Source organism: Prionailurus bengalensis, chromosome E3 (assembly GCF_016509475.1).
Source record: "Prionailurus bengalensis isolate Pbe53 chromosome E3, Fcat_Pben_1.1_paternal_pri, whole genome shotgun sequence".
In the NCBI taxonomy this organism is placed as follows: Eukaryota; Metazoa; Chordata; class Mammalia; order Carnivora; family Felidae; genus Prionailurus; species Prionailurus bengalensis.
In genome coordinates this window covers 5220200-5242850 of record NC_057357.1, presented here as the reverse complement: position 1 = coordinate 5242850, position 22651 = coordinate 5220200, and the positions used below count along the sequence as shown (strand labels likewise).

Here is a 22651-nt window from a genome sequence, read left to right as displayed (position 1 = left end):
GTGGCTCAGTTGGTTAAGCGTCTGACTTTGGCCCAGGTGATGGTCTCCTGGTTTGTGAGTTCAAGCCCTACATTGGGCTCTCTGCTGTCAGCACAGAGCCTGCTTCAGATCCTCTGTCCCTCTCTCTCTCTCTGCCCCTCCCCTGCACTATCTTGCTCTGTCTCAAAAGTAAACATTAAAAAAAAAAACCCACATATTTGTTTATATTCTCTACAGCACATAGGCACATTAAAAAAGGACCCTATCTTCTATCTTGGAATCTATCTATCTATCCATCTATCTATCCATGTATCTATCAGAGAGAGAATGTACGTGCACAGGGGAGAGGGGCAGAGGGGCAGAGGGAGAGAGAGAGAATCTCAAGCAGGCTTCACACTCAGCGCAGATCCCACAACCCTGGGATCCTGACCTGAGCTGAAATCAAAAGTTGAACACTCAACCCACTGAGCCACCCAGGCGCCCTGTATCTTCAACTATATTTTGATTCCAAAATGGATCACGAACATTGTTACACGTGAGTTATTTACCTTACATTATAGTTTTGAATGGCTACCACCTTCCCCAATGTATTTTTCATATTCATTGATTAGACACTTAAATTGTCTAAATTTATATTGCTTCCATTATTTTTCTAGTGCAACTAAATTGAACAAGATTCATATATATACATCATTGGAGGTTATTTCATTATTATCCAATTGCTTGGCTGGGCAATTGATTGCAAGGACTAATTTCGTTAAAATTTGCATCTGTATTCACGAATCTCTCCCTTGTTTGGTGGCTTTGAGGCCCCTCACCTCCTGGCAGGAGAGGTCGCGGAGCTGGGGTTGGGGGGGGAAACATGGGGAACTGGGGGTGACGTGGGGGCGGAATGGGAGTGGGGCGATGTGGGGGAAGGGAAGGATGGGGTGGGAGTTGGGTGACGTGGGGGAGGGGCAGAGAGGGAGTCAGGGTGACGTAGGAGCCGGGTGGGGAGGGAGTCCAGGTGTTGGGGGCGGGGAAAGGGGCGGGCCCTATCAGGCCACGCCCCCGCACGTGGGCGGAGTGTCCCGCGGGGTGGGCGGTGCGCGTGGCCGGGCCGGCGTCGTGCTTAGTGCGCAGGCGCGCCGCGTTTCTCCTCCGCGGAGCGTGCCGGCGGTCCCGGGCCCTACTCGGGTGCGGCGGCGCGAAGGCGGGCGGTGGGTCCGGGAGGTCCGGGAGGTCCGGACCGTGGTCCGCGCGGACGGCCTGAGGCTGCGGCGTGGGGCGTGGGGAGGGAGGCTTCGGGTTCGCTCGGGGCCCGCTCACGCCGCCCCTCCTCCCCCGCCACCCCGGCGGGGGCCGAGTCGACACCGAATGGGGGCGCCTCTGGAGGGCCCCGAGCGAACGCGCAGCAAGTGCGGCGTTTTGGGAGGAAGCCGCGCTCGCCGCGGGGTCTCCGTCCTCGTAGGCGCCGAGGCGGCTCGACCGCTTCTCGGAGGTAGGACGGGGACCGGGTGTCGCGCGCTGCCCGCCGTGCACCCGTCGGACCCAAATGTATTGTGGTCACACACACACACACGCGCGCGCGCGCGCGCCCCGCGGCGGTGTGCATCCCGGGGCTCCTTTCGTATCTCCCTGGGTCCGTAGAATATGGGTCCCCGGGGAGCCGCGGGGGTCCTGCCGGCCGGGGGCCGAGGGTGCTCCCCAAATCTGCGCTGTCCGGGGGCTGAGGGCGCTTCGCGGCGGCCCGCCTGCCTTTGTCCTCAGCCCCCTGCTTTGCGCTCCCTGACAGGCGCTGTGTGTTCTCGGGGAGGCGGGTCCGGGGCCCCTGGTGAAGGTGCCAGCCAGGGGGTGTCTGTCCCCTAGGCTCTCCTGGAACAAAGCAGCTTCACGGAGGCAGGAAGGACCGGGCCGCGGGCGCAGGAATCCCGCCGGGAAGAACGCATCAGAGCCCGTCGGAACCTCAGAAGAGAAAGGCGGAAGAAACGCGGAAAAGAAGCAAAGGGGGGCAGGGCTCCGGGGATTTCACCGCATTCAGATGCTGTGAGTCACTTTGCCGGCAGCTGGGGCCAGGTGGTGGCGAGGGACAGACCGTGGGGAGAAGTGTCGCCTGGTTGGCGGGACGCTAGGAGTTCTACAGCCGGGCAGCTTTTCTTTTCAACCGCCCCCCAAATGCTCTCTTGCCTCCCTTCGTTCTCCACCGATTCTTTCCAGAAGCTGGGCAGCTTTCACCGCGTCGGGCCTGTGGAGGTGCGCTCTCGTGTGCCGATCTTACAGGCTCAAGAGTAGTAGTTCAGGGAAGGTTTGCCAGGATTTTTCCTTTCTTTCTATTTTTGTCTCATCTGGCAGAAGTGGGGGAAAGATCCTGACAGAGGAAACGGCGTATTTAGGATTAACAAGAGGGAATAGAAGCCAGAGTCCCTGACTCCAAGCTTGGTGCTGTCCTCACAGTCCCATCAAAGCAAGTTTACTCCTAAAAGATCCTTTTGAGAAGCATCAGTCCAATTAGAAGAAACACGTTTTTAGAAGACCTGCATTCAAGGCACCTGTGCCTTTTTCTAAAGCTTGGAGGATTCTCCTACCCAGGGGGTGAACGTTATCTAGTAAATCAGAGACACAAAACAATCTTTAGGATTTGTTATCCCCTGCAACGTCAGGTTTATTTTTTTTTTATTATTTATTTATTTATTTATTAAAAAAAAATTTTTAATGTTTATTTTTGAGACAGCATGAACGGAGGAGGGGCAGAGAGAGCGAGCGAGACACAGAATCCGAAGCAGGCTCCAGGCTCTGAGCTGTCAGCACAGAACCTGATGTGGGGCTCGAACTCATGAACTGTGAGATCATGACCTGAGCTGAAATCAAGACGCTCAACCGACTGAGCCACCCAGGGGCCCCAACAACGTCAGGTTGAATGAAGACCTTGTATTTCATTTTTTTGACGTGCCAGAATTTGCTTAATAATAGCTCCGTTTTTAACGTTTCTGTGTTGGGGGGGGGGGCGGCATAGTTAAAGCAGTAGGAAACATTGCAGGAGTCACAGAGGGACAGATGTCACCTTCCTTCTCTTCTCCACCATCAGAGGTTACCCAGCCTGTGTGCAGAAGTTTGTACAAGAATCCAGATGCTGCAGGGCCAGCCGGCTCTCATTATCCTGTTCCTCTGTCTTTCTCTTACAGGTACGTCTTTCCAGGTTTTGATGCTCTTCCGAGTACAACGGAAAATGAACAAATCCCAGGTGAGTTCTTTTCTTTTCTTTATTCTTGATTTCTTTTTCCAGCAGGTTTTGTGGTTTTTGTAAATGTGTTCACACATTATTGCAGAAGAGTGGAAATAGAGGAAAAGTATTTCAGGGCCAATGAAGAATGAGTGGGTGGCATCTGTCTAGCAGGCAGCGAGCAGTTGGCTGCAGGTCACGGGACCGACCCTACAGTCATCAGAGGTGACCCACACGTTTATCTTTGAGCTTCCTGATCTACGCAGGATTTTCAGTGACCACAAAGAGAGACCAGGCAGTTTTTTCCTGGGACAGAGAGACTTAGTGACTCTGGAGTCTGGAAAAAATGTCTTTGAAGTTCTTCAGGTAGTGAGGAACCTTGCATTGAGCCCCTGGTTGCCTGTAATCATTTCTCATTGGAAGTGGAGGTCAGAACTCAGGTTTTATCAGGGACTACAGTGGTGTCGGAGTCTGGAGAGCTGTCCAAACGTCCGCTCTGATCTGGGGACAAAACCCGAAGGCTGTCTGGAGGAATGAAAGAAACGGACGACTGGTTCTTTTTTAACTTGTTAAATTGCACAGTTGGACAGTAGATTGTTCAAACTCACAGTCTTTGGCAAATGCTTGTGCCCTATCCGTTCACGTTTCTTTTCTTTTGGTAAAGTGTATATAACAAAATTCGTCATTTTAACCATTTAACCATAAGCATACAGTTCAGTGGCATTAATTACACTCACAGTGTTGTGCAGCCATCACCATGATTTTCAAAACTTTTTCATCTCCCCAGACACATCTCTGTAATCCTTAAGCAGTAACCCCCGATCTCCCCCCACCCCCCAGCTAGTGGTACCCAAAACTGCTTTCTGTTTCTATGAATTTCCCTATTCTAGATATTTTATTTAAGTGCAGTCACACAGTCTTTATTCTTTTGTGTCTGGCTTCTTTCACTTAAAATGTTTTCAGGGTTCATGCATGCTATAGCCTATATCAGAACTTCCTTTTTAAAACAATTTTTTTAATGTTTATTTTTGAGAGAGAGACAGAGCATGAGTGGGGGAGGGAGTTGCAGAGAGAGAGGGAGACACAGAATCCGAAGCAGGCTCCAGGTTCTGAGCTGTCAGCAACAGAGCCTGATGTGGGGCTCGAACTCATGAACCGTGCCAGATCATGACCTGAGCTGAAGTCGAACACTTGACCGACTGAGCCACCCAGGTGCCTCATACTCTGCTCTTACTTGGTAACCATCCTACCTGGGAACCCAGCAGGGCCATCCGGGAGAACTAGGGTGTCCTTTCCCTTCCCTGAATGCTGTCTCGGATCATACAAGGTGGAGTTTTGTTGTTGTTGCTTTAAGGATTTGGTTTTTGTTAGAGCAGCGTTAGGTTTCCACCAAAATCGAGTGGAAGGTACAGAGATTTCTCATGTACTCCTACCCCCCACCCCCAGCCTTCCCCATTATCAACATCCCCCCCTCCCAGAGAGGTGCATTTGTTGTAATTGATGAACCTACATTAATACATCATAATCATCCAAAGTCCATAGATTACCTTAGGGTTCACTCTTGGTGTTCACACTGTGGATTTTTGACAAATGTGTAACATGTATACCCAATTACGATATCATACAGCGTACCGTTGACCCTTGAGCGACTTGGGGATTAGGTGCACCAATACCTCGTTCAGTCAGAGATTTACACATAGCTTTTAGCTCTCTCCCCCCACAAACTCAACTATTAATAGACTGGAAGCTTTACTAGTAACATAAACAGTCAATTAACACATATTTTTATGTTACCTGTATTATATACTATATTCTTACAATATAAATAAGCTAGAGAAAAAGAAACTGTCATTAAAAACTCATAAGGAAGAGAAAACATATTTGTAGTACTGAATTTATTGAAAAACATCAGGGGTACCTGGGTGGCTCACTCAGTTAAACATCCGACTGTTGATTTTGGCTGACGTCATGATCTCCCGCTTCAAGAGGTTGAGCCCTGCATTGGGCTCTGCACTGACAGCATGAAGCCTGCTTGGGATTCTCTCTCTCTGTATCTCTCTCTGTCCCTCCCCAGCTCATGTTCTCTCTCTCAAAGTAAATAAAAATTTAAAGAGAAAAAAAAATCTGAGTATAAGTAGACCCATGCAGTATAAACCTATGTTCAGAGGCCAACTGCATTTTCACTGTGCTTAGAAATCCTCTGTGCTATTCATCCCTCCCTTCTCCCTCCCCCTGGCAACCACTGATATTTTCATTGTCCTCATAGTTTTGCCTTTTCCAGAATGTCATATAGTTGGGATTGTACAGTATGTAGCCTTTTCAGACAGGCTTTTTTCACTTAGTGGTATGCATTTAAGATTCCTGAAGGGGCACCTGGGTGGCTCAGTCAGTTAAGCGTCTGACTTCAGCTCAGATCATGATCTCATGGTCTGTGGGTTCGAGCCCCACGTAGGGCTCTGTGCAGACAGCTCAGAGCCTAGAGCCTGCTTTGGATTCTGTGTCTCCCTCTCTCTCTGCCTCTCCCCTGCTCACACCTTGTCTTTCTCTCTCGAAAATAAATAAACATTAAAAAAAAAAAAGATTCCTGTCTGTCTTTTCATAGCTTGATAGCTCATTTCATTTCAGCTCTGAATAATACCCTGCTGTCTGGATGGGCCACAGTGTAGTTATCCATCACCCACTGAAACATCTGGGTTGCTTCCAAGTATTGGCAGTAGTGAACAAAGCTGGAATAAATGTCCACGTGCAGGTTTTTATGTGGACACAAGTTTTAACTTCATGGAGTGAATATCAAGGAGTGTGATTGCTGGATCATATGGTAAGAGTATGTTTAGTTTCATAAGAAACCCATCAAACTTGTCCACGCTAGCTATACCATTTTGCGTTCCCACCAGAACTGAATGAAAATTCCTGTTGTTTTCCATCCTGACCAGCATGTGGTGTTATCAATGTTCTGGATCTGGGTCATACTAATAGGTGTGTGGTGGTATTTTAATTTTCATTTCTCTAATGATATATGGAGCACCTTTAAAAAAATTTTTTTTATATTTATTTATTTTTGAGAGACAGAGTGAGACAAAGTGAGACAACGTGAGACTGGGGGAGGGGCAGAGAGAGAGGGAGACACAGGATTGGAAACAGGCTCCAGGCTCTGAGCTGTTAGCACAGAGCCTGACGCGGGGCTTGAACCCACAGACTGTGAGATCATGACCTGAGCCGAAGTCAGATGCTCAACGAAGTCAGACGCTCAACCGACTGAGCCACCCAGGCGCCCCAGGAGCACCTTTTTATGTGCTTATTTGCTATCTGTGTGTCTTTGGTGAGGTGTCCCTGCAGGTCTCAGGTTGTTTGTTTTCTTAGTGTGGAGTTTTTTTTTTTTAGGTTTATATATTTTATTTTAATAATCTCTACACCTGACATGGGGCTTGAACTCATGACCCTAACATTAAGAGTCACATGCTCTTCTGAGTGAGCCAGCCAGGTGCCCCGCTTATTGTTAAGTTTTAAGAGTTCTTCGTATATTTTGGGTAACAGTCCCTTACCAGATATTTTTATTGCAAATATTTTCTTTCAGTCTGTGGCTTGTCTTCTTACTCTCTTGACAATGTCTTTCACAGAGTGGAAGTTTTAATTTTAATGAAGTCTGGTTCATCAGTTCTTTGTTTTGTGGATTATGCCTTTGAAGTTGTATATAAAAAGTCATCTCCAAACCCAAAGTCTAGATTTTCTTCTGTTTTGTCTTCTAGGAGTCGTATGGCTTTGTATTTTACATTTAGGTCTGTGACCCATTCTGAGTTAATTTTTGGGAAAGATGTAAGATCTGAATGTAGATTAATTTTTTGGCACGTGGATTTCCAATTATTGCAGGGCTATTTGTTGAAAAGACTGTCTTTGCTCCTTTGTCAAAGATCAGCTGACTGTATTTATGGAGGTCTATTTCTGGGATCTCTGTTTTGTTCCATTCTTTCACCAGTAGCAGGTGCCTTGATTACTACAGCTTTATATAAGACTTGGGGTGAGGTAGTGTTGGTCTTCCAACTTTGTTCCTTGCTTTCAATATTATATTGGCCACTGTAGGTTTTTGCCTTTATGTATAAACTTTAGAGTCTGTTGATATCCACAAAATAACTTGCTGGGATTTTGATTAGGAGGATTAGGATTGATTAGGATTGAAGCTAAAGATCAAGTTGGGAAGAACTGATACCTTGACAACATTGAGTCCTCCTGTCCACAAACATGGGCTAACTCTCCACTTATTTAGTTTTGTATTTGTTTCATCAGAGATTATGATTTTCCTCATACATATTTTGTATATATTTTGTTAGATTTATACCCAAGTACCATTTAAAAAAATTTTTTTAAGTTTATTTTTTTTATGAGAGAGAGAGAGACAGAACATGAGCAGGGGAGGGGCAGAGAGAGAGAGGGAGACACAGAATTGGAAGCAGGCTCCAGGCTCTGAGCTGTCAGCACAGAGCCTGACGTGGGGCTCAAACCCACGAACTGTGAGATCATGACCTGAGCCGAAGTCGGACCCTCAACCGACTGAGCCACCCAGGTGCCCCCCAAGTATCATTTTTTTCTCAGTGAAAATGTACATGAAATTATGTTTTTAATTTCAAATTCCACTTATTCATTGCCGTTATAAGGGAGAACAGTTGACTGCTGTATATTAACCTTGTATTCTGCAAACTTGCTATAATCACTTAATAGCTTCAGGACTTTTTTTGTTAATTCTTTTGGATTTTCTACATAGATGAACATGTCATCTGTGAACAAAGACACCTTATTTCTTCCTTCCCAATCAGTTCCCAAGCTTCTAGTTCCTCACCATTAAGTATGGTGTTAGCTGTAGGTTTTGGTAGGTATTCTTTATCAAGTTGAGGACCTTTCTCTGTATTCCTAGTTTATCGAGAGTTTTTATCGTTTTTCAGATGCTTTGTCTGCATCTATGGATGTGGTCATGTGATTTTTCTTCTTTAGTCTGTTGATGAAATGGGTTTACCTTAGTTGATTTTAAATATTTAACCAGCCTTGTGTATCTGGGAAAAATACTACTTGGTTGTGATACATAACTCTTTTTATACATTGTTGGACTTGTTTTGCTAATATTTTATTGAGGATTTTGCTTCTACATTGATGAGAGATATTGGTGTGTAGTTTTCTTGGAATGTCTGTCTTATTTTAATATTAGGGTAGTGATGGCCACATAGAATGAAATAGGAACTATTCCACTCTGTTTCTTTTTTCTTTTTTAGAGAGAGAGAAAGAGTGCACATGCATGATGAACCCAGGGAGGTGGAGAGGGAGAGGGAGAGAGAGAATCTTAAGCAGACTTCCCCAGCTAGCATGGAGCCTGACGCCGGCTCAGTATCACGACCTGAGACCATGACCTGAGCCGCAATCAAGAGTCAGACACTTAACTGACTGAGCCACCCGGGCGCCCTCTCTGTTTCTATCTTGTAAAGGAGATTGTAGAGAAGTAGTATAATTTCTTCCTTAAGTGTTTGGTAGAATTCACCAGTAAACGCATCTAAGCTTGGTGCTTTCTGTTTTGGGAGATTATTAATTATTGACTCAATTTCTTTGACAGATATAGACTTATTTAGATTGGTGTATTTCTTCTTGTGTGTTTGGCAGATTGTGTCTTTGAATAACTTCATGCAGTTATCAAATTTGCGGGCAGAGTTATTCATTGTATTCCTCTATTATTATTTTAACATCCCTAGGATCTTTTAATATCCCTAGGATATCACTATATCCTCTCTCTGATTTCACATCTTAGTACTTTGTGTCCTCTCTTTTTTTCATAGAAAGCCTAGATAGAGGTTTATTGATTTTTTTTTTCTTGGATCTTTTCAAAGAATCAGCTTTGGGTTTCATTGACTTTTTTTTTTCCCCTATTGATTTCAATTTTTCAATTTCTTTTGAAATTTCCATTTGATTTCTACTCTAATTTTTATTGTTTCTTTTTCTTCTATTCTCTTTTGGTTTGTGGCTCTTTTTCCAGTTTCCTAAGGTGGAATCTTAGGTGATTGATTTTAGATCTTTCTTCTTTTCTGACTATGCACTAAATGCTATACATTTTGCTGTATTGCTCTGGCTGCATTGCACAAATATTTGATAAATTGTGTTTTATTTTTCATTTAGTACAAACTATTTTAAATTTCTTTTGAGATTTCTTCTTTCACCCGTGTGTTATTTAGAAGTGTGTTGTTTGATCTTCATGTATTCTGGAGTTTTTCAGTTATCTTTCTGTTATTGCTGTATAGTTTAATTCCACTGTGGTCTGGGGGCAGAAATTGTATGACTTCTATTTCCTCTTAATTAATTAAGGTGTGTTTTATGGCCCAGAATGTGGTCCGTCTTGGTGAATGTTCCAGGTGAACTGGAGAAGAATGTATTCTGCTTCTGTCGGATGGAGTAGTCTATAGACGTTAGATCCAGTTGACCGATGGTGTTGTTGAGTTCAACTCTCTTACTGATTTTTTGCCTGCTGGATCTGTCCATTTCTGGTAGAATAATGTTGAAGTCTCCAGCTATGTAAGGGTGGATTCACCTCTTTTTCCTTGGAGTTCTGTCAGTTTTAACATATTTGACATTTTGTTGTTAGGCACATACATATTGAGGATTATTATCTTTTCTTGGAGAATTGACCCTTTTATCATCATGAAAGCCTCTCTTTATCCTTGAGAACTTTTATTAAAGTCTGCTGAGCCTGAAAATAATATAGGCCCGCCTGCTTTCTTTTGATTAGTATTAGCATAGTGTATCTTTCTCCAGCCATGTACATTTGATGGGGGTTCACTCTTCAATGAAATTTTCCCCAATTTTTTTATTGTGGCATATAAAATTTACCATTCTAATTATTTTTAAGTGGTATTAAACAAGTACATTCATAATGTTGTGCAGCCATCTCCACCATCCATCCCCGTAACTCTTTTAATCTTATAAAACTGAAATTCTGTGCCCATTGAACAATAACTGTATTCCTCCCTTCCTCTTGTCTCTGGCAACCACTATTCTCTGTCTATGATATTGACTATTCTGATATCTGATATATTTATATATTTATATCTATGTCTATATTTATATTTATATCTATATCTATATCTATTTATATATTTATATCTATTTATATATTTATATCTATGTCTATATTCCTATATATTTAGCTCATGTAAATGATGTCATACAGTATCGGTCTTTTTGTGGCTGGCTTATTTCACTTAACTTAATGTCTTAAAGGTTCATCTATATTATAGCATGTGTCAGAATATCCTTCCTTTTTAAGGATAAATAATATTCTATTTTGTGTATATAACACATTTGCTTATCTGTTCATCTGTTGAGGAATACCTGGGTTGTTTCCACATTATAGCTATTGTGAATAATGCTGCTATAAATACAGGTGTACAAACATTTCTTCACAATCCCGCTTTCAATTCTTTTGGGTCTATATCCAGAAGCAGAATTTCTGGGTCATGCGGTAATTCTGTTTTTAACTTTTTTGCAGAACTGCCACACCCTTCCATAATGGCTGTACTATTTCACATCCCCACCAACAGTGCACAGGGGATCCCCTATCTCTACATCCTCTCCAGCACTTGGGTGTGTGTGTGTGTGTGTGTGTGTGTGTGTGTATTATCATAACCTAATGGGTGCAAGGTGGTATTTCATTGTAGTTTTAATTTGCATTTCTGTAATGCTCAGTGATGTTGAGCATCTTCTCGTGTTTATTGGCCATTTGTGTATCTTCTTTGGAAAATGCTGAAGTCCTTTGCCCATTTTTGAACTGGATGTTTGTGGTTTGTTGTTGTTTTGCTTTAGGAGTTCTCTATGTATTCTGGGTATTAACACCTTATCAGATATATTACTTGCAAATATTTTGGCCCATTCTGTGGGTTGCATTTTACTCTGTTGAGAGTGTCTTTTCACGCACAGACTTTGTAATTTTCAGGAAGTTCAATTTATCTGTTTTTTCTTTTGTTGCCTACGCTTTTGTTGTGATGTCCTATCCAGAAAATTATAGCCAGGTATAGTGTCATAAAGATTTTGCCTTAAGTTTTTTTCTAAGAGTTTTATAGTTTTAAATCTTACATTTAGGTCTTTGATCCACTTTAATTTTTGTCTGTGGTGTTAAATAGGGTTCCAACTTCATTCTTTTGCATGTGGATACCCAGTATTCCCAGTGCCATTTGTTGAAAAAAACTGTCTTTTACCCACTTCATGGTCTTGGCACTTTTACAAAAAACTATCTGACCTTGTATGTGAGGTTTTATTTCTGGGCTCTCTATTCCATTTGTCTATATGTCTGTCTATTGCCTGTGCCACACTGTTCTGATTTCTGTAGCTTTGTAGTGAGTTTTGCAGTCAGGAAATATGAGTCCTCCAGCTCTTCTTTTTCAAGATTGTTTTGGGTTATTTGGGGTCCCTTGAGATTCCATGGGAATTTTAAAAAGAGTTTTTCTATTTCTGTAAAAAAAAAAATCATTGGGATTTTGATAGGGATTGTGTTGATTCTGTAGATTGCTTTAGGTAGCATCTTGACACCTTTGCAATGTTATGTCCTCCAATCCATGAATGTGGGGTGTGTTCCTATCTAGTTACGTCTTTAATTTCTTTAAGCAGTGTTATGTAGCTTTTATTGTACAAATTTTCACCTCCTTTGTTAACTCCTAGTATTTTATTCTTTTTGATGTTATTGTAAATGGGATTGTTTTTATAACTTCCATTTCAAATTGTTGTTAGTGTATAGAAATGGAACTGTTTTGGGGTGCCTGGGTGGCGCAGTCGGTTAAGCGTCTGACTTCAGCCAGGTCACGATCTCGCGGTCCGTGAGTTCGAGCCCCGCGTCGGGCTCTGGGCTGATGGCTCGGAGCCTGGAGCCTGTTTCCGAGTCTGTGTCTCCCTCTCTCTCTGCCCCTCCCCAGTTCATGCTCTGTCTCTCTCTGTCCCAAAAATAAATAAAAAAACGTTGAAAAAAAATTTAAAAAAAAAAAATAAAAAAAAAATAAATGGAACTGTTTTTTGCGTGTTGACTTTGTATCCTTCCTGCTACTTTGCTGAATTCTTTTATTAGCTCAGTTTTTTTGTGGACTCTTTAGGGTTTTCTGCATACAAGATCATACTATTTGCAAATAGCTGTAATGTTACTTCTTCCTTTCTGATTTGAATATCTTCTCTCTTTTTTTTTTTTTTTTTTGCATAATTGCTCTGGTTAGAATTTCCAGTACTATATTGAATAGAAGTGGTGAAAATTGGGCATCTTTGTCTTGTTCCTGGTCTTAGAGGAAAAACTTTCTTTCACCACTGAATGTGATGTTTTCTGTGGGTTTTCCATGTATTACTTTTATTATGTTGAGGTAGGTTCTTACTATTCACAGTTTATTGAGTGTTTTTTCATGAAGAAGGGGTACTGGATTTTGTCAGATGCTTCTCCATCAGTTGAGATTATCGTATGGTTTTTTTTTCCTTCAGTCAGTGTATATGATGTTGATTGGTTTTCATATTTTGAACTATCTTCACATTCCAGGAATAAACTACTTGGTTATGGTATGTAGTACTTTTAATATACTGCTGAATTTGGTTTGCTAGAATTTTGTTGAGGATTTTGCATCTGTACGTAAAGGATAATGGTCTGTAGTTTTCTTGCAGTGTCTTTTTCTGGCTTTGGTATCATGGTGATGCTGGTCTCACAGAATGAGTTAGGAAGTGTTCAGTCCTCTTCAGTTTTCTGGAAAAGTTTGAGAAGGATTGTAATTTAGCTCTTCTTTGAATTTTTGATAGAGGTCCTGGACTTGTATTTGTCCCTATATTCCTCATTTCTCACCCAGTCTCCTTCCTAGTTACAGTTCTGTTCAGATCATCTATTTTTCTCCTGATTTAGTCTTGCTAGGTTTTGTGTTTCTGGTAATCTATCCATTTCCTCTTGGTTTTCCAGTGTTTTGGCACACTGTAGTTCATAGTAATGTCTTATAAGCCTTTTTATTTCTGCAAAATTGGGAGTAATGTCCTTATTCTTTAGCGATGTTAGTAATTTGAGACTTTGCTGTTTTTTCTTAGTTCGTCTAGGTAAAAGTTTATCCATTTTGTTTATCTCTTTGAAAAACCGGCTTTTATTTTCATTTTATCTGTTGTTTTTCTATTTTGTTTATTTCTGTTCTGATTTTATTATTTCTTTCAGCTGGGTTTTGGTTTAACTTCTTCTTTTCCTGGTACCTTAAGTTTTAAAGTCGGGTTTTTGGAAGTTTTTGATTTGAGATCTGTCTTGTGTTTCAGTGTAAACATTGCATCTGTGACAGTGATTGCTTTCAATCCTTACTGGCTCCTCATTATCTTGAGTGTCGTACCTCCCGCCTATAGAGGGTCTAGGATGCTCCAGTAGGAAGGAAACAGTCAATTGTCTACATTTAACTTTTAGCCAGGGGGAAAAAAAAAGTTAAATTAAGCCTATCATTATTGCATGGGTTGACAGGGTGTATATATTATTTATTAATAAATTAATTGGAGGTGCTCAAAAATTTATTGCTAGGGTGAGGGTACAGTATTTTAGAGACACTCAGCTATAGGACTAAGACCCAGACTCACTCTGTAATGTGTCCCTGAACACCTTTGCAGATCTTTATCTTCTTAGAGTCCTACACCGTGTTCTCCTGTCACACTTCTGGGTGTTTGTCATGCCTCCTTGACTCTGCTTGTGTAGTGGTGTCACATTAACAAAGATCCCCTGCTAGATGAAGCACAACCTGACAATACACAATAGAACCATATTGTCTACCCTTATTTAACACTAACTGTACATGATTCCCATGCACTTCTCATAATACCGTATTACAGGGTAAGTGTTTGTAAATGTGATTTGTCTCCTTACTAAGGCTTAAGCTCCTTAAGGGCAGGGGGAAGAAAAGAGGACTGATTTAGCTTAATATTCTTGGCAGGGTAGGACAATTTCAGAAACACAGTAGGAAGTGTAGTTTTTTTATTTGAATTAATAAGTTAATACACTGGGTTTTCCTGTCATACCAGTTTACCCCACAAAATAAAAAACAAAACAAGAAACAGAGTAGGCAACATGTATAATATTTGTTGTAAACTCTCAGAGTAAACATGTTAAGAGTTAGTTCTCACATATCTGTTTCATGTCACCTAATACTGATCTCTTTGGTGTGAACAGGAATGCACTGGTCTGGGATCCGTGTCATTCAAGGACGTGACTGTGGACTTTACCTGGGATGAGTGGCTACAACTGACAGGCACACAGAGGACGCTGTACCGGGACGTGATGCTGGAGAACTACAGCCACCTAGTCTCAGTAGGTGAGGGGTGTTCCCTGTGTAATGTCTCATAGCATGCGTTTCTTTTCTTTGTTCTTAGCTGCCAGAGTTTGTGGGCCCTTGAAGGAGTGTTTAGTGATAATGTGTGTACATCTCATGGGTCAAAGATGTTCGCATTGGGCATAGAAAGGATGTGTTCCTGCCTCCCTAATGAAAGGTTCAAATGGGCACCTTTATCATGTGGCTCCTGAAGCTGCACCTTCCTCGTCCTCCACGGGCCCTGATACCCAAGCAGCCCGTGAGGAGTTTTATCCTGTATCCCACTCACAGGGTGTCGCCTCACCAAACCAGAGGTGATCTTCAAGTTGGAGCAAGGAGAAGAGCTGTGGCCATCAAGGGGAGAATCCCCAGATCAGGGTGATCAAGGTGAGTTAGTCATTATGGAGAATGAAGCCCACAGAAATCAGGTCCCGGATGGGCTGGTTCTGAGGTTGGTGTGTGTCTCAGTAGTTCTATTTTGGGCCCTGAGGCCTTCGGAAGTAGCTGAACAGTGAGCTAGCAGACCTCCAATCACCCAAATCGCCCTGCTTCATCACTTGTAAATACCAGTGCTGTCCTTTTCTGCCTGATACCCAGTATTGAACCCTTGCTTGCGTCATCTTAGCGTCTTCTGTTTCTTTCTCTAGTGTGCATCTTCCTCCATTTTCGTGGTGTATTTTCTTTTTATGTTCCCCCCCTACGTGTGCATTCATTCATTCATTCATTCATTCTTCTGCAGATATTTCTACTATGTGCCACTCATGTTCTTGGTGTTGGAGATAAGCCAGTAAATGTAACAATCTTCCTGAGCTCTTGGAGCTTACAAGCTAGCAGGAGAAGATAGATAGAACTAAAAAATTTACCTATCAAGTGGTGACAAGACCCATGAAGACAATTAAAGCAGGCTAAAAGCAGATGGAGTGGGGTGTGCTCTCTGACACCCACCTGGGCACCTGGGTGGCTCAGTTGGTTAGGCGTCCAACTTCAGCTCAGGTCATGATCTCATGGTTTATGAGTTTGAGCCCCGTGTCAGGCTCTGTGCTGACAGCTTGGAGCCTGGAGCTACTTCAGATTCTGTGTCTCCCTCTCTGCCCCTCCCCTATTCACACGCTCTCTCTCTCTCTCTCTCTCTCTCAAAAATAAATAAACATTAAAAAAATAAAAATTAAAAAAAAAAAAGGTGGTCAGAGAAAACCTTTTTGATGAGGTCCACCTTAGAGCAGATAATTGAATGTTATGTGGATTCTAGGGGTTCCAGGCACAGTGAATACCTGGGCCGTGCTCTTGTGGCAGGTGTTTGTTGGAAGTGCTCTGGGGGCCACTGTGGCTGCAAGGATGCATTTGAGAGGAACACTGGTAGGGGATGACTTCAGAGAGTCAGCCAGAGCCCAGATGATGTTTTACAGGGCATGGTAAGGGCTTTGACTCCATTTTTGGTGAAATGGGCAGCTGTTAACAGATTTCTGCAAAAGAATATTTTAGAAGAATTTCCGTGGCCACTACTGTCCAAGAAGATCAGAGATGGGTGTGAGTGTGGTGGTTAAAAGTAGAAACAGAGACCGTATGCAGGGCTGGCCCCACGAGCACGCTGCCGGAATCACCCGCCAATATGGCACATTTGGATTTATTGCTCACCCTGACAGTTTCAGTAGTACCTTGTAGGTGGGTGAACAAAATCAGGTTATTTGTGGGATTTGAAGGTATGGTTTCAGACAGGATCTCGATAACCATTGGGTAAGGATGCTAATGTAATAGTTCAGGATGTGTGAACACAACAAGGATTGAAGAGTCCTGGAGAAAAAGTTTATTATTTATTGGAAAGTTAAGCAGTTTATTTTAAAGGTTTCTGGGAAAGGGTGTTTAGGTGGTCAGTCAGCTGAGCGTCTAACTCTTGATTTAGGCTCAGGTCACAATCACTGTGGGTTGTGGGATCGAGCCCTGCACCGAGCGTGGAGCCAGCTTCAGATTCTCTCCCTCCCTCTGCCCTTCTTCCCTGCTAGCACTCTCTCTCTAAAATAATAATTTGAAAAATTAAAAAAAAAAAAGGGTTTTGGGGAAGCTTCTGAACTGAACATTAAAATTATTTGCAATCTGTAGCTTCCTGGGCAGGAGTTTCCTGCAGGAGTAAAGTCCTGTCATAAAGACAGCAGAGCACTAGTCAGGTTAGCCTAGATGGTGAGCTGTGTGGGCTGTTGGGTTTCAGTGGGGGAGACATGCTTGCATTGCTTCAGATGAGAAGTGATGGCGGCTTAGAATAAGGAGCTGGTGCACATGGGGAGGCGGGGCTGCGTGTTTAGAGAGGAGGATTGGCTGCTGAGTCAGATGTGGCATGTGATGGGGGGAGGCAAGCGTTCCATCTGAGCAACATGATGATGGTGGTGGGAGGTGTTACTGCGCTGGGGGGTTGGAGAGGATCGGTTTGGGGACGTTTATAATTTAACATCGAATAATTCTAAGATCTGAAGTCCTTTATGTTTTCATTCTATTCTCATAGCCAGGCCCTGCTTCCAGGCTTGATTCCCAGTTCAACAAATCAGTCCTCAGAAGCAGTCTTCTGCTGTATTACATTTTACTGTTTCTTGTTTCCTTTCCTTTCCTTTCCTTTCCTTTCCTTTCCTTTCCTTTCCTTTCCTTTCCTTCTTCCCTTCCTTCCTTTGAGAGAGAGAGAGAAAGAGCGAGCTGGGGAGCGGCAGAGAGAGAGGCAGAGGGAGAATCCCAAGCACACTTTGCACTGTCAGCACAGAGCCTGACATGGGGCTCAGTCTCACAAACCGTGAGATCATGACCTGAGCCGAGGTTGGATGCTTAACTGAGCCACCCAGGCACCCCTACCATTTCTTGATTGAAGTTCATTTTCTAGTAGGTTCTTTAAGAATTCATGAAAACAATATTTACCTGCATTCTTGCATGTTCAGACTCACTGGCGTTACTTCACCTGAGTACCATTTTGTCTACGTATGAAACTATTGGGATTTACTTTTAGTCTTGAAGGATTTGTCATTCTTTCTCCATTGCTTTTAGCACTAAATGCTATTATGGTTGTCTTAGATCAGCTTGATTTTTTTTTTCTCACAAATGACTTATTCAAGTTCTGGGGGTGTGATGCACAGCATGGGGACTAAGACGGTAAGAACAGAGGAAAGTTGTTGAGAGTAGATGTTGACCATTCTCACCACACGCACAGTCTACTTGTGTTAACTACATAAGGTGATGGATGTGTTAATTATCTTGATCTTGGTAATCATAGGAAATGTGTTAACATCTTTAAAGTAGACTTAATTTTTCTTATTTATGACCTTATAGACAGAAGCCAGGAAAACCAAGATAAATGTTTGTGGCGAGTTTCACTCATTAACAAAAAATCTCTGACTAAGAAGAGAGAGAGTGTTTGCAGAAAAACACCCTGTGAGTATGACTCATGTGGAAAGAGTTTGAAAAATGTTTCAGAATCCGTTATTAGTGATAAAAGTCATTCAAGTAGGAACTCTGATGAAATTACTGCATGTGAGAAATTTCTTTTTGATAATAATCAAGAAAATATTCCTACTGGGAAGAAATCTGACGCACATAGCCAAGACAGGAAATCCCTCAGTCAGACTCAGGACCTTACTGAGCAACACAAAATTCAAACTTTGGGGCTACTTTTTGAAGATGATGAATGTGGAGAAAACTTCCTTAATAAGTCAGCCATCATTCCACCTACAAGGGCTCAAACAGAAGAGAAATCCCCTGATTGTACAGAACATGGGGGAAATATCAGTGATGAGTCAGCCCACCAAGTCTTTCAGGAAACTCACACAAGGAAGAGTCACTGTGAGGTCAAAGAGTGTGAGAAGTCAGCCCTCTTAAAACATCAGAAAGTTAACGTGGAGGAGAAACCCCAAGAATGTAATGAAAATGAGAATAACTTCAGCAAGAAGTCCCATCTCACTCAACCTCCTGCAACTCACACGGGAGAGAAAACCTTTGAATGTAGTCACTGTGGGAAGTGTTTTTACCAGGAGTCTCACCTGACTCAGCACCAGAAGATACACACAGGAGAGAAACCATGTGAAAGTAATAAATGTGGGAAAACTTTTCAGAAATCACAACCCACAGACCCTCCGGGATCTCACCCAGGAGAGAAGCCTAGTGAGTGTGACACAGCCCCCGTTCAATTGGCCCCTCCTGGTCAGCAGAGGACACAGTCAGAAAGGAGGCTGTATGTGTGCAGTGAGTGCAACAAGTCTTTTCGTCATAACTCTGCCCTCAAAGTCCATCAGAGGATTCACACAGGAGAGAAGCCCTATCAGTGTACGGAGTGTGGGAAATCCTTCTACGCAAAATCAAACTTCAATCATCATCAGAGGACTCACACGGGGGAGAAACCTTATGAGTGTAAGGAATGTGGGAAATCCTTCTGTGTGAAATCGAACTTAACTAAACATCAGAAAACACATACGGGGGAGAAACCTTTCAAATGCAATGAGTGTGGGAAAACGTTCTTACAGAAGTCACAGTTTGCTGACCATCAGAGGACACACACAGGGGAGAGACCCTATGGATGTAATGAGTGTGGGAAATCCTTCCACTATAAGTCAGCCCTGCATGTACACCAGGGGAAGCATACAGAAGAGAAACCCTATAAATGTGCAGATTGTGGGAAGTCCTTCTGCTATAAATCAGCCCTGATTATCCATCAAGTATCTCACACAGGGAAGAAACCCTATGAGTGTAAGGAATGTGGGAAAACCTTCTGTGTGAAATCAAACCTCACTAAACATCAGAAAATTCACACCGGTTTGAAACCTTATGAATGTATCGAGTGTGGCAAAGCCTTCTCTATGAATTCCATCCTAATAGTACATCAAAGAACCCACACGGGGGAGAAACCCTATGGATGCAATGAATGCGAGAAGTCCTTCTGTAAAAAATCAGCCCTCACTAAACATCAGAAAACGCACACAGGGGAGAAACCACATGAGTGTGACAAATGTGGGAAGGCCTTCCATATGAAGTCAACCCTCATCATACACCAGAGAACTCACACTGGAGAGAAGCCCTTTAAGTGTAATGAATGTGAGAAGTCATTCTATGTGAAGTCACTTCTTAATATTCATCAGAGAAATCACACGGGAAAGAAACCCCACGTATGTAGTGAATGTGGGAAAGCCTTCTCCATGAAGTCCAATCTCACCGATCATCAGAGGACACATTCGGAAGAGAAGCCCTATGAGTGTAACGAATGTCAGAAGACCTTTCGCCATAAGTCAACTTTAACTGTACACCAGAGGACTCACACTGGGGAGAAACCCTATAAATGTAACGAATGTGGGAAATCCTTCTATATGAAGTCAGCCCTCAGTCAACACCAGAGAATACACACGGGGGAAAAACCTTATGAATGTGAGAAATGTGGGAAAACCTTCTTCCAGAAGTCCCACCTCACTAAACATCAGCGAACACACACAGGGGAGAAACCCTATGAGTGTAAGGAATGTAAAAAAACCTTCTTCCAGAAGTCACACCTCATTGAACACCAGAGAACACACACTGGGGAGAAGCCCCACGAATGTAACAAATGTGGGAAATCTTTCTGTTATAAGTCAGCCTTAACCATACATCAGAGAACTCACACAGAAGAGAAACCTTATAAATGCAATGAATGTGAGAAATCTTTCTGTATGAAATCACACCTCACTGTCCATCAGAGAACTCACACAGGGAAGAACCCCTTTGAATGTAAGGAATGTGGGAAAACTTTTTATGTGAAGTCAAACCTCATTAATCATGAGAGAACTCACACAGGGGAGAAGCCCTATGAGTGTAAGCGATGTGGGAAGTCCTTCTGTATGAAGTCGACGCTCACGGTTCACCAGCGCACACACACGGGGGAGAAGCCCTATGAATGTAGCAAATGTGGGAAGTCCTTCTGTAAGAAATCGACTCTCACAAAGCATCAGGTAATTCACACAAGAGAGATACCCTAAAGATGCAGCAGATATGGAAAACCCTCCTGAGCGAAGTCAAATTTTGTCACACCAAGAGAACCCAGGAGAAACCTTATGACTTTAATAATGTGGAGACCCTCTCCTGTGGAAATTCAGTCTTTAATTGGCATCAGAAGACAAGGGGGCGGGGGTTTGTGGGCTCTCTCTGGAATGAATGTCGGGGGGGGTATCCATGTCATACAGTACTAGATATCAAAGAACTCATGTGGAGAGACAGCCCTAACAATGTCCCGTATATTAGCGTCTACCTATGAATCTAACCTGTGTCTCAGAGAAATCAGTCACAGGGCTAAAATCACAGAGTGCAACAAAAGTATAAAAGCATTTACAGAGTCACAGCTTACTGACCACCAGGTAATTGATGCTGGAGTGGAACTATATAAATGTTTTACATACACGAAAGCGTTCAAAGAAAAAAATCAAACTCTGTAGAAGAAAGGAATTAATATTGAGGGGAATTCTATCAATTTGGAATATGTGGATACATTGTTTTTTCTAGAGATAATGTAGCACTAGAAGTCATAATTCTGACGTGGTACCAGATTTTGAAGATGCTCATTGTGGGAGTATGAGGCCTTTGGAAAACCACATGGCAGCAGCTGACAGCATGAGACACTTGAGGTGCCCAAGTAAGGACGGCTTTGTACACACATGATGTATGTTTGCTTTATGTAGCAGATGTTGAAATTGGTGTCGGTAGGAAGTATCTCCCCATGGTTTAGTAATTATCAGGACAGTTTTCTCACACTAAATGCCCCCAGTGTGTCTTTGTATTTTTATAGTACAATATGCATTATAAGTGATACGTTTGACAAATTTGAAGTACTATACCCCAACAGACTGTTAAGGAAAGGGAAGTACACAACACCATATATCACGCTACATTCAGTGTAAGAGTTGGGAAGTAACTTGCGCGCGCGCGCGCACACACACACACACACACACACACACACTCGCTTATTTTTGCAAAGGGAAGTACTACAAGGATAAACCGTAAACTAATAAAATGAATTGGAGGCAAGAGTGAACATGCTAGAGTCAGGGATGGAAGCAACATTTCTTTTGTTACACCTTTTTATGAAATTTTGACTTTTGAATAAATGTAAAATTATTTACATATTCAAAAATAGAAAATAAAAGCATTCTGAAATTGAAAACAGAAATCATCTTTATATCAAATTGGTAACCGCACAGGGAAAATAATTTTTACAAGAAACTTGTGAATGCAGAATTATGACTGTATGTTTTCAGTGGGATATGTTTAAGGACAGACCTGCAAAAACTTATAAACATGGCTCATTAATTTTATTAGTAATCCTGGTGTTATTTTGGATCCAGTTTTTGTATATTGTAAGATAAGGCAAAAAGAAACCATTGGAGATACCAGAGCCCAAACCCCCAGTTTAAGAGAAGAGGTGACCATAAAAACAAGAATTTGTGTAAACCTTGCCATAATGAGAAATATGAATTGAAAGTATTGCTCATTATTTTTTAGAAGTTGTATATCTCTTAGCTGTGTCCACCGAGGGTCCAGAAGCCATGGCACCCCCCCACAGATGAGCAGATATGGTGCCAGCATTTCTCACACAAGGAACCAGGGCTCCCTAGAGAGACAGCTGGTTCTAGACCTGGGCCCTGAAGTGTCCAGGATGAGGCTGGGACCTCTTGTGTCAGAAAACAAGGAAATACTCAAAGATTAATGGGGAGATGTCAGAGGTCCCAGAAGCTAGCCTGCAGGGTTTCTCCTTGGCCAAATTTGAGGTAATTTGATGATCAAACAGACCGACTATGACTGATGGCAACATTCGAATAAACAAAAAAATCTGTCCACAGCAATACAGAAAAAGAGAAAGGGGCTTGAGCTCATTTCCACCATTGGAGACAAATCTTGCCCAAACGCCTTACTCTGTAATTAGAAGAATTTCCACCCTGCCCTTTTAGTGGGCACAGTTGTGGAAAGGCTGATTATTACAGAAAAGTGTCCACTAATAAATGTAGGAGGAATGATAGAATTTGAAAAATTGCTAATTTGTAACCCCTAGGGCATCTAGGCAAAGATGATCAGTGGATGCCAGGATCATTTGACACAAAGGAAACTGGGAGTTTGTGCAGTGCGAGAGAATCTCCCACAGACATCTTCCTCACTGACCCTGTAAAAGGTAACCTTT

The 22651-nt window shown here is 42.5% G+C and overlaps 1 protein-coding gene across 1 annotated transcript; it reads left to right on the top strand.

Moving 5' to 3' along the window:
* The first annotated feature begins 941 nt into the window (after positions 1–941).
* Positions 942–21791, top strand: LOC122471253 (zinc finger protein 33B-like). The gene is made up of 6 exons (XM_043559626.1): positions 942–1459; positions 1828–2004; positions 3141–3199; positions 14355–14496; positions 14785–14880; positions 17797–21791. The coding sequence occupies exons 1-6, from the start codon at positions 1336–1338 to the stop codon at positions 20460–20462; spliced, it is 3264 nt and encodes a 1087-aa protein (XP_043415561.1). The 5' UTR covers positions 942–1335; the 3' UTR covers positions 20463–21791.
* Positions 21792–22651: the final 860 nt, after the last annotated feature.